The 12,561-nt window shown below is 45.0% G+C and overlaps 1 protein-coding gene across 1 annotated transcript; it reads right to left on the reverse strand.

Moving 5' to 3' along the window:
* Positions 1-1,626: 1,626 nt before the first annotated feature.
* Positions 1,627-8,199, reverse strand: LOC125942651 (uncharacterized). Its single transcript, XM_049660864.1, has 3 exons — positions 7,609-8,199; positions 6,617-6,943; positions 1,627-4,918 (listed from the first exon to the last, which is right to left on the reverse strand). Exons 1-3 carry the CDS (start codon positions 7,967-7,969, stop codon positions 3,597-3,599), a joined length of 2,010 nt encoding a protein of 669 aa, XP_049516821.1. The 5' UTR covers positions 7,970-8,199; the 3' UTR covers positions 1,627-3,596.
* Positions 8,200-12,561: the final 4,362 nt, after the last annotated feature.

The raw sequence follows: 12,561 nt of genomic DNA on the forward strand, positions 1-12,561 counted from the left end.
TGGTTGAACAGTAATACCCAGTTTGTCCGAGCAGACAGATATAACCTTCCGTTCTGATTCATCCCATACTTCCTTCTCGTTCTCATCGTCTATGCCGAAAAACAGTAAATTATTCCTACGTGAACGATTTTCGAGCTCGTCCTGATTAATCAATACGTTTCGCATAGCTTTTGAGAGCTGGTTATTTTGCGCCTGCACTTCTGCTCTGTCCTCATGCGCAGACAAAACGGATAAATCCTCAGCTAATTTGGCAACTTTTGACGTTAGATTCCCAATTTTGTCTTCAATTTGTTTGTGCTCAGTTCGCAGTGTTTCTAACTGTTTAATTATCTTGTCTTGACCTGCCAATATCTTTGGTAACGAACGTATTGCTTCCATTAGTTCACGCTCTTGCTTTTCCGACAGAGGACCAGGGTTCTCTTCGACATCACCAGCTAATAGTAATCTTATTCTAAAGAAAATATCTATTGCACCAGCACAGACAGACACCGGCACGAACAAGCACAAACCGCTGTAACGACCAGGTGGGCTATAATAAATGACACATCAACACCAATGCAATTGCAAGTCAGGCATGTGGTATGTTTTGGCATTTGCCTATTCTGGGCTTTCTTGAAAACAGTCAAATGAAAGGCTGTGTGAAATTACTCCAGTGCAGATTTAAAAAAAAAACTATTATCTGCTCTTTAGAGAAACACATACTAATGCCTTCTGCGTATTGCTGCTAGCAATCTCAAGTTGGTGTTACCACACTGACAGCTCCATTTTTCTTTGAAGACTTGCCGAATATTTGCTGGAACATGCTGCATATTGTTGCATCTAAATATTTGGAAGTGCAAAGGTGCAGTGCATTTTAAGCTACTCACTACTCACCTTGCTCCGTTGTAGTATTCATCACAGTAACGTATATTGTTTAATTTGTCCTAATGCAAAGCTTTGCATGGTACAGGTGCAAATGCGTGTCGTTTGAAAGCAAAGCTATTATGATCTTAATACCTTCTTGCCTTACTTTAAATTACACTTCCGGTCATTTCTTTCCTTCTGCGAAGAGTCGGTACTAACACATGCCAGGGCATTTGTGTGCAGATATTCAGGTATGTATTGGCAAAAGTAAATGGGTTTTGAATTAAAAAACAAAATTCTCGCACCAATGACAGACCTCTAGAACATTCAACGTCTTGTATCATGGTCTGTAAAATAAACCTGGTTTCCACTCCTTACCACAGAAAGTGTTCTTGTTTTGTAGCTATGAAACTTTTTCAACATTTCTTTTGCTCGTACTGTTTCATATTTTGTGGCAGCTCACCGAAATGCACTGATGTTTTAAAGTAGCTTTAAAAATTACTTTTTTTTACACCTACCATTTTAAGGTTTTGCAAAAATTGCAGGCCTGTGAAACTAAATGGCACTTAGTATGTGCAGTGATGCCATCTTTGTTCAGTGCAAAGTGTGTTTTTTTTTTTTTTTTTTTTTTTGTGGTGAAATGACCTCACTTGGTGTTATTGTTCCTTAATTGAGGTTTGTGGATATTCACAATTAGGTAAGAAGCGCAATCTCACTGGCTGTTCCCATGTTGTTTAGCGTAGCTTGCTTGTACAGTAGACAGCGATAACTGTAGACAATCAGTATTGGTAGACAATGTTTATTATAGTTACTAGCATTAAGACATTGGTGTTCTTGTAGCATGATGACAATCTGCTGAGGTGGTCCAGGGCAGCCAATGATGGAATGTGCACCTGTAAGATCATTGCAAAGTGCAGCATCATGGTTGTGGATTGACTGAGAAATTTTTCTCATGCACACATGCTGCAAGAAAATGCCTCTTGCAATCTTTTGGTGCTAATTTTAGTTTGGATCCAAAGCAAGCAAACTGCATCTCAAGTTTCCAACCATATCATTATCACGCTTCTTTTGCCCTGGTATCTCCATATTCAAACAGTAGGCGAATTGACGAATGAAAACACTCACAGGCTGTGCAGTGACAGCCAGAAGTCTGCAATACATCCACATTACGTACATGTACAGTGGACTCTCTGTTACGGTGGAATTAAAGGAGCAACAAAGCTGCACAGTTTTGTTGTGTGCACCTGCAGAAGTTAACACAAACTAGTCTTACAGGAAGAAGGTAATACACAGCCCGTAATTGCTTAGTGATAACTGTAATGTGCACACTCAGTGCGACCTAATTCAGTTGTCAGGATAAAACACTTTCCAAACTTGCTCAAAATACTTCAGAGGACTTGTACAGACAATACAGTAAACTGCTATTGTGTGTTATTGGTGATGCCTCAGAATCAGCACACTTGCTGTCATCATCAGCAGCAGCACCTTGTAGTAGTGCCTCAAGGAATTCAGCAGTTGCTTTCTCCACTGTTCCAACAAGGTCACTCTTGCTTACCCTTAAATGTTAATTTTTCTGAACTCCTTAAAACACACAGGGGCCATTCGGACAACTGTAATCACTTCATGTGCCCACTGTGTAGAGCTTTTTGTTCATGTTGGTTAAGTTTGGTCTAATGAAAAACAAGTGCAAGCCATCAAAGCCAGCTTGCATTCAGTGTCTTGTTTGTATTGTGTAAGGAATATGGCTAACCAGATCCATTCAACTTAGTAGAAGCCCAATGCACATCTACCAGCAGCATGCCCCATCCAATTGGGCATCACGTCTGCATGTAATGTCAATTTACACTGTACACAGACACACACACACTTACAAGCAGCACGTGTGACCAGCTCAGAGGTGCCCCTCACGCTCTAACAGACCACCATCCAATCCACAGTCGCACTGCTGCAAATAACATAGTGCATCCATTTGCAACACCACACTGCACACACAACTAGCCTAGAAATGCTTCTCATGCCACACTGATAATACTTAACTATGCCATAGTGCAGGCAAAGCATGCCTTGCTTATGACAACCGTACTCTGCCTGTCTAAACAAAAACAGCATTTTCCCTAGCTTTCTGCAAAACAACTAAGCTACTACCACACTACTACTAAGCTTACTTTGCTGGCCTGCAGTAATGATGGTCATTCCCAGTATGAATAAATAAGGTTTTGCTGTTCATTTCCCCACCTAAAAGATCCCGCTTTATTGCTTCTTGCTCTAGCATAGTTGGCCGATGACCTAGTGCCATTTTAGATTTGCTCTTTTTGGGTGCTGCATACCTCCGCTGTTTCTGAAGGTTTTTGTTTGCAGGCACCAATCTAAGCTTTCCTGCAGGCTCTCTCACGTCTGCAAGCTTGTGCTTTTTAACTAACTTTGTTAAGTCATTTTCTATAGAATCCATTTTCTCGCAACTTGTTTCAGGAAGGTTTTTCAATATCTGTTGAAAAGCAGCCTCAGCTTGCACTTTGAACTTTTCAATTCTTTTTTCTGTTTTTTCTTCTTTCAAACATTGCTTTGTGCTCTGCATGATACCTTGAGCACTGGCCATTAAGCAGCTGGGATCATCAATGACACAAAAGCTTTGACTACCATTATCAAAAGAGACACCAGAGCAACTGGTTTCATGACTCGGCAACTTGCTTGACTGCAGCACCATCAAAGCAACAGCATGAATGTGCTTGCACATGTGCACATATGTTACATGGTCAAGACCAGTCAACACCATAACATGTGTACATGTTATGGCAAGCCTCGCAGTGCTTGCAATGGAGCTCACAACCTGTGCAAGTCCTGCCAGTCTTTTTCACGATGTGATGAAAGTTAACTATGCTCTGAGATTTTACCTGCCATACGCCATCTCCCACTCTGTCAATATCGGATGTCCGAATATCAATGCCTGCTTTGTGCTTTTTAAAGATAGCAGATTTGCGATGGTCAACTTTGCCTTTTATAAGTGCAACAGCCCTGTTGAAAAGTTTGTCAGCTGTCAAGGTAAAAAGTACATAGATTAGCTTGTCTAGCCGCACATTTACTTGGCCACCAAAGTAGGAGTACTTCAGAGCCTTGTGCATTGATTCAATGTGATTGTTTGTTGTTAAGCCTACCTGCTTTCTATAGCAATAGGCCCACTGAAGTACTCTCTTAGCATAAGTTTTCTCAATGTATTTAGTAAAGCTTTCCAGATCCTCTAGATCTTTGGAAGCAAGGTTATTCTGTGTGTGCAACTTGTAAGGTAGGTTAAGAAATTCTTTTACTTTCTCATCTATTTCTGTTTCATCTGCATTGATTAGAGCGTGCAAGGTTTCTCTTGTGACATTCCTGTACTTGATGCTACTAATCATACTGAGGTGTGCGTTCCAGCTGCGCATCACATGCCAGATACACAACCACCGATTCTTCAAGGGACCCATCACTTGCTCCCATGTGTTGCCATAAACAGGGGAATCATCGGACATGAATGCTTTACACTCTATCACGCCTACCTTTCCCTTGATGGCCTCAAAAAACCTCACCATCGTTTCAGTGTTAACTCTCTTAGAAATCAAGTAGGCACATGGAATACCACAGCCATCTTCTAAGATGGTTAGCAGTGTTGTCAGCTGAAACTTGTACCTATTTGTGCCATGCGTAGAGTCAATACACAATTTCTCTATTCCTAGCTTACAAAGTAGTTCTCTCTGTGGGAAGGTCATCAAGGCAAGCTCAAAGTTGCCTTCAGAACTGCTCGGATCACCCTCTTTCCTGTAATACAAAAGAGGCGAGTCACTGCCTGCCTTACTTGGCTCATTTTCTGGGCTCATCAGCTCATTTCCTGTGTTTAAATCCTTCTCTTCCATTTCTTTAACCCATAACTCCACACTCGTAAAATCATCAGGATGTCGCCGCTCTGCTTTGTCAATATTATACTTATCGCGGATGTTCCGAAGCTCCTCTCTTGTGACAAGTTTCATCCGACTGCTAGCTGCACTTGTGCCTGCCTTGATTTTTTGCAAAATGGTCTTCGGTGGCTCTCCTTCTGCTGGTCTACCTGAAAATTGTAAAGAGCAACTCATCAGCAACCAAGGAGGCTGCACATCTCTATTTTTTAATTTACGCAGACATCCCACTCTCTTTTTACTACACCTGGGAGGGCATGGCAGGAGCTGCACCCTAAACTATGCCCACTGCTGGTGGGCATAGTTTAAGGGGCACCCACTGCTATGCCCACATCAGACACATCAATAGGTCCAGACAGATGGACTCATCATTAATACCGGGGACTCAGCTAGACTCTTAACAGCAGGGACTTCCAATTATTTAAAAAAAAACGGTTTCTCTCCCTCTCTACTGTATTTGCTTGTTGCTCTGCAGCAGAATATCTAGACTACTTTTCTGCCTAATAACTTAGTAATTCAGGCTGCTGACCTCTCGAATATGAGCTCTGAACATGTACTTTGTTGTTAAAATGCCTTTGCTGGCAGATTTGATGTAGCTTGAACAGGGCTGTCTTTACAAAAACCAAAGAATAGTATCAACACATGCCTTAACCACGGTGCTATTTAGATAAGTTACATGTCATATGGGAACAGACAGAAGGCTTGTTAAATTAGTGTCATAATCTAAACATCCATATACTGTGTGTCTCGGCTAACACTCACCAAGCTGTTCAATGAAAAATTTTTAAAATAAAACACGATTTTAAGACCTACGGTGTTCGGTCATCAGACCTCCGACTTAACATTGTGAATAATATAATTGTATCTTTCACAGTGTTCTGAAATATCTTTTGTCCGTTGAACAGTTTGGCTAACATAAAATGATCCCTGTTTTCAATCTGAAGTGCATGCATATTCAGTTTTTCGATATCTGACAGACTAACAAATAAGTGTTTATTTTATAACAGTAATAAAAAGAAAGTATGTCCACTACCATGTTGAAGGTATTGGCTAGTTTCCCAAATGGCATCGCACATGGTCTTTTTTTAACACAATATAGACAGAGCCAGAAAGAGCACGCAGCGTAGTGCTTCTGTGATTGGCAGAGATAAGACATTTTGAAAAGTTATTTGCTGCAGGGTTTTTGTAAAGCCATTAAGTAAGGTTGTGCAAATAATTTGAATTTTGAAAATGAATCGAATGGCTGACAACAGTAATTGCAGTCTACAGGGAGACATAAGTATGGCGACTCTTTCGAAGGATTCTGCGGCACCAGTAGGTGAGAAAAGGATGAAGCAATAATTCACACATTAAATAAGGAGGACGCCTTGCCTTTAGGCAGCCTACAAATTTATTTTCTCGATTTAGTCCATTTATTTTATGGGCAATTTCACCATGTTTGCATCCATTTAGAACACTATCCAAGCTATAGTACATATTACGAACTTATTCTGGTGATATATGCTGTTCTTTTGTTTCATTACTATAAATGAAATAGTCTACACCGGATATCACCTTTCATTTGTTTCTCATTTATAAGCCTCTCTAGTTAACTAGACATCCAGTTTTAAATAGCATCCGAGTGTAAATAGCCTTTATTCTAATTTTTTACTAAAAGAACACAACCACATTTCAGTTCAGAAACAGCTTGCCTTACTAGGGTCTGTTCTTGTACATGTAGCTAAATACTAAATTCTAGCAGCATGTTAATGCAATGCATTTAAAAAACAATATTGATCTGTCATTGAGAATGCAGCAGTTATATTCTGACCTTGTGACACTGGAAATGAATGGCATGCATGAAGTCTTACCTGCAATTACTTTTTTCTCAGCCACAGAGAGCCTCTGATGAGCTATCTCATCCAGGTGTCCATAGTGGTTCTTCTGAAATACTACAAAGACTTTGTTATCCCTTTCTGTAACCTCAAGCATTGCAAAGCAATGTATGCCTATTTTGCTGCTGCCTTGCACTTTAATCTGACGTTCGCGCAGCTTTGTAGGGAGTTCTATATATGTCCCGGAACGGTGACAATTTAGATATCGCCTGAACACTCCTGGCGAATTTTCTTTTCTTCCAGTAGAAGCAACAAAATGGCTGCAAGTCTCGCTCTCCACATTATCTTTCCAAGACAGGAAATCTGAAATAAAGGCAGTAGAAACATCAACACATGTATCTTGTAATTGCATTCCACTGATTCGTTAGAGGGTAAAAATTGAAACCTACGTTCCAAGGACTCTGATCCAAGCATCAAACAAGCAGGGTGCAGTAATTGCAGCAACTTTGATGGTATAACATGTATGGGTTATATTGCTAAAAGTTGTATGCACAACAGATCTCATGTTGTTGTGTTTTTTTTTTTTCTATAAAAACCTTCCTTTATAAAATGTAGAGCGTAGCATGTTGTGGTTGCAAACCTCTTGCTAGTACCTTTCTAGTACATTTACAGTGTTTGGCAGCAAACACGTGGCCATAAAATACAGTAATAAGCATTGCTGTCACACGTGTGAGCTTTCCTAAAAGCTGTGTGCACATCGTGGCAACGCCGATTACACAATTTCGGAATGGTTAACTGTTTAAGTCTGGCGACGTCTACGTAAAATTCTGTAAGCACGTTTTTTCTTTTTCTTTTTTTTTTTTGTATTTGTGACAAGTTACACGGAACTACGTGCACACCGAATACTGGCACACGCTCGAGTCATTTCAGAAATAGCACATTGTGTGAAACAGGTTGGTGTACGGGCGAAAGGACCACATGTCAAACGTTATGCCTTATGGAAAGTATAATCGAGCGAGGTTTCTTACCTGCATACGTGTCAAACGTCAATGTCTCCACTTCCACTTCGAAGTTATGCTCACTCTCGTGGTGTTGCCGCAAGTCACGAAGCGTTGCAAAAATCTTGGGACACAAATCACATGCGAGGGTTCGTTTCTTACTGGGTATATTTGCCTCCTCCTGTACGAAATTCTGCAAGGCTGCTACTCCGTGAAGATTTCTTATGTGCTTTTTTAAATTACTACGATTAGAAAAAGTCTTGTCGCAAAATTTGCAAGAATGCATCACGACGCGCGAAGTAGACAAAGCGGTCCCAGGCGTAGCGTTTCCACAGCTGTTCATCTCAGTGCGCAAGGCAAGAGTGACAGCGGCGCACGTGGGCGACAGCATGCGAAGCTCTAGGTACAGCGTACCCTAGAGAGGCATTGCCTACGGCGGCGACTTTATTTTCCCTGCTTCTTGAAGCGGAGAATTCCCTGGAAAATGGCGTTTCGACGATACTTTCAACCGACCAATGAAAGTAGTAAGTGGTTCTTGAGGAAAGGGAAAGGTTGACGCTATCTTCTGCAGCCCTTGAGGGAGCACGGCTCAGCGCCAGCCAATGAAGTAGTAGTAAGTGGTTCTTGAGGAAAGGGAAAGGTTGACGCTATCTTCTGCAGCCCTTGAGGGAGCACAGCTCAGCGCCAACGGGGAGGGGTAAGTGGGAGCGAAAGAAGGGATAGAGTGGAGTCGTCACCATGGCTGGACGGGGCAAACCGGCAGGCTGAGGCGGCACGTATCGGCCGAGGTGGTAGGTCGAAGAGTGCTGCAGAGTCTGCAGGGGTCTTGTGCCGGACCTGTTAGGCCCGGGATGGGATGGGAGGCCGTGAGGCCTTCCCGCTTGCAGAAATGTCCTTAGAGGCGTGCGGAGAGCCCTGACTAGTCAAGGTACTCCACGACGCCTCGAAGTGCAGAAAGGTGGTGTCGGCCGGGGAAGAGTAGATCTTCCTCCTTGCCAGAGGGGAGGCCCAGGCGGCGGAACTCCTGCAGGAGTGGGCCCCGCTGCTGGAGGTACGCTGGGCAGGCCAGCAGGAGATGTTCGATGGTCTCCGGCTCCCCGCAGGAACTGCAGGCCGGGGACGTCGCTCGTCCAAGTCGGTGGCTGCGTGCTGCCGTCCAGCTGCAGCCGATGCGAAGCCGCAGCAGGAGTGAGGTCTCCCTGCGAGCCAGGCCTCGCTGGGGGAGTGGACGTGGGGGGCGTCCCAGTGACACCCGTTTGTCTGGGTGGTAGGTCGCCAGGTGTCGCCGCAGCCGCAGCCCTGTGAAGTCGCCCTCCGTCACGGCCCGGCTGAGGGGCACAGTGGTGTGGTGGGCGTCTTTCGCCAGGGTGTCGGCGGCCTCGTTGCCCGGGATCCCTGCGTGGGCGGGGATCCAGTGCAGGGACACCGGGTGGCCTGCATCCTGCAGCGCTGTCAGCCGGGTAGACAGCAGAGCGACTCCAAGGCTGGCGCTTTCTGGCCTCTGCAGGCCGAGGAGGGCTGCCTTGGAGTCGCAGAGGATGGCCGCCGGTACCTCAGGAAGCTCCTCAGAGAGTAAGTCGACGGCCAGGTGGAGGCCTGCCACCTCCGCTGCAGTCGAGCTGGCGTGTCTGGGCAGTCGACACTGCCTGCTCTTCTGCAGGGCTGGTGCCGTGCAGGCTGCCGTGGCAGAGCCGGTGTCCGGTACCACCGAGCCGTCAACGAACACCAGGAGGTGGTCTCCGAGGGTCTCATCCAGGAGGCAGGCGGCCGTCTGCTGCAGGGCGCAGGCAGGTGAGCGCCTCTTCGAAGTCCCGGGAAGCTCCGTGGCGATGGCGACAGGAGGCCTCTGTGGTGGGGACAGCTGTACCGCGTTCGGCGGTGGGTTGCCAACCACCTCCTCGTAGAGGCGGCACAGCTGACCCATCCTTGAGGAAGGCCGGGACTGGAGGCGGCGCAGCAGGCCTCTGCCATCAGGAGCATGGTGGAGGCGGTCGATGTGCCTTAGCCCCTGCTACCAATGAAAACAAGGATCAGTCTCCTGTGGATACCTCCTCCGCCATGCGTTGGTGTCTTCATGGCGCTTCGGAAACACGATGGATGGATGGATGGATGAGGCTACAGTGTACTAGAAGGGGGCAGTGGGCTTACTCAGCCGCTCCTCTAATGCAGTCAGCGTCGCATCCAAGAGGTGGCGCCACTGGCAACTTCAATGGAAGCTTTGCTTGCAGAAGCTTTGCTTTTCCTTGCGTTTCTGTCGGTTTCAGTTCGAAGCAGTTCACACTCTTATTGGTTTTTAATTTTGGCGTACTTGACAGTCTCTACATATCTTTAGCAAGCACTATATTTGTTTAGGCCACATGATATTTGCCATAATAGTACCTTGTGGAAAAGGAAGACGGCAACTCTTGGGCAATTTGCTGTCTATCCTAACTCAGACCTTTTGTGCAAAGAGGTCGTCGCTGACGGATGTTGCTTATGCGGAAGGGACCTTCGAATTTTCCGAATTATCGGGCAATCATAAAAAAAATTTGAAAATGGTTTCATGGAGTGTCGACCTAATGTAAAATTTTGTCAGACAAAAAACAGTGCGTGCATACTTCCCAGCTGGGCTCAAAAAAAAAAAAAAATCAGGCATGCTAACCAAGTTTGTGCCTTTGCTTAGCCAAAATGAATATGTATATATAGCTTAAATATTTCATTCTTCCACTTTAGTTGTTCCATGCTTCACAGTAGCCTTCTGCGTTTATTATTAACCATCATTATGCCGGCACACATTTGTTAAATCAAATCAGGTTTGTTTGTTTTTTTTCATAAAGAAATGGAGGGAGGCCTGAACAAAAAGTGAAAACTAGTTCACTTTACAAAGGCTCCGGCCTATGCTTATGTACAGTTATATAAGGGTAAGCAAAATGAAGTTAACAGGGCTGTTGCTGACACAAAGCTTTTATTTGCAAGAAGTACAGCGAGCCATTGTACAACGGCTCAACTTCAGCTGATTGGCCCTCTGCCGCTTTCCTGTCTTGTCACAGTTAATTCCTTTTACATAAAAATGCAGACGTGTGACAATGTAGAAGCTAATTATTTTAGCTGTGAGGCTAAGAGCGTGCACATTGCAGCCAACTTCGAGGGAATTAAAGCTTACTCTTAACAACTTCCAGCATGTCCATAACGCTGCCAGAGTGTAGGTCACTCTGAGAGAAGCACTCTGTGAAAAGATCCTCTAGAATTTTCACAAAGCCATACAGCTGACTGGAGGGATAAAGGAGGCCTCCTCGGTCACAGAAGTTTGTTAGCAGGGCAAGTTGAAAACTTTCGCCTGGTGGCGTCATAGTGAGCAGCTTTATGCATTCTTGGCATTTTGTGCTGGAATTGACGATACACTTTCGCGCAACATAGCCCGCAATGTGGTAAGTGAGCCTCGAGTCGCTTCTGGCCACGTGCTGGTTATGGTCGTTTGAAACCCGCAGGCCCGTGCAATGCTGGGGTACCACGTTTGTGTGGCTTCTGTGGCAGTAGCGCTAGCAGCAGTTTGACCGCACTCATTTCTGTCACCTGATGCTTCGAGAAAGTCAACTTCCAGTAAGGAGGCCAGTGTACCTTCCTCGTAGTTTCCTTCGCTAACTGACCTAACTAGACCATAAAAAGAAAAAACAATTTACAGTCATCAGGAACTGCGTTCGAGTTGAGCACAAAACGTGGCTCGAAATGGAGCTCGCATACTGCGCTCGTGTCGTCCAGGGGAGGTTCTATGGAGGTTCTTTTCCCACTCTTTCCGCCTATTTTTATCCTTCGGGACGCCAAACAAGGACAACTTCGGCCCATCCTTCACATAAACATAGCCTGTTTGGCACCCAGGCGCGTAACAGTGGTTTTGTCGATGCCGCGGCATGGCTCACTTACGGCAAGGCATACTAATCTCTTGCAGGCTATATGCGAAAAAAAAAAAAAAAAAAACACTGAAGAAAAAAGAACCCCCACCCCCAGGCGACGACGTCCACAGAAAAAACAACGCAGCTCAGCAACTCCAACTAACATAATCGGTCACTGGGCGGGCACTGGGCAGCTGCGCCGTCACACCCACGTTCCATGGATGGATGGATGGATGGATGAGGCTGAACCCTTTAAATCGGGCGGTGGCATACGCCACCTAGCCATGACCATTAACATAATTTGTACTTTGTGGTGGGTGAAATTTCACCCCTGCCTTAATTTTATCCACCAATCAGATAACCTCTGCTTGGTTATTTCTACCCGCTTAAAGTCTATTTTGCCTTCACTGTCCCTAAACCCCAATGCTTTGAAAAAATCAGCCCCGTTGCCTTGCACTGTAGGGTTAAGCCCCTTACAGAAAAGTATGAGGTGTTCAGCCGTTTCCTCTTCTTCTCCACACGCACAGCACAACGTGTCTATACCCTGGTACTTGACTCGGTACATCTTAGTCCGCAATACTCCCGTCCTGGCTTCAAACAACAAAGAGCTTCCCCTAGAATTATCGTAGATATTTTCTTTGGGAATTTCTTGCTTGAAAGTTCGGTATGTGCCCAGTGCTGATTTCGTCTGCATCCCCGTTTTCCACAGACCCCTCTCTGTTTCCTTAACCTTTTTCTTAACCGCTGTTTCCTGGTCTGCACCCCTCCTGCAGTCCAAATATTTGATTGACAGTTTTCTGGTCAGCTTCCTCCATTTTGTATCAATATTCCTCATGTACAAATAACTGAAAACTCTCCTTGCCCACCGCTTTTCTCCCATCTCTCTCAATCGCTCCTCAAATTCTATCTTGCTGCTGGCTTCCCTGCCCTCGAATGACGTCCATCCCATGTCACCCTGTACCCCCTGATTTGGTGTATTTCCGTGTGCTCCCAGAGCCAGTCTACCTACCCCTCGCTGCTTAACTTCCAACCTTGCTCGAACCTCTGATCTCATGCACAGGACCGCATTGCCGAAAGTCAAACTAGGGACCATCACCCCTTTCCAAATCCCTCT

This window comes from Dermacentor silvarum, chromosome 1 (genome assembly GCF_013339745.2).
Source record: "Dermacentor silvarum isolate Dsil-2018 chromosome 1, BIME_Dsil_1.4, whole genome shotgun sequence".
In the NCBI taxonomy this organism is placed as follows: domain Eukaryota; kingdom Metazoa; phylum Arthropoda; class Arachnida; order Ixodida; family Ixodidae; genus Dermacentor; species Dermacentor silvarum.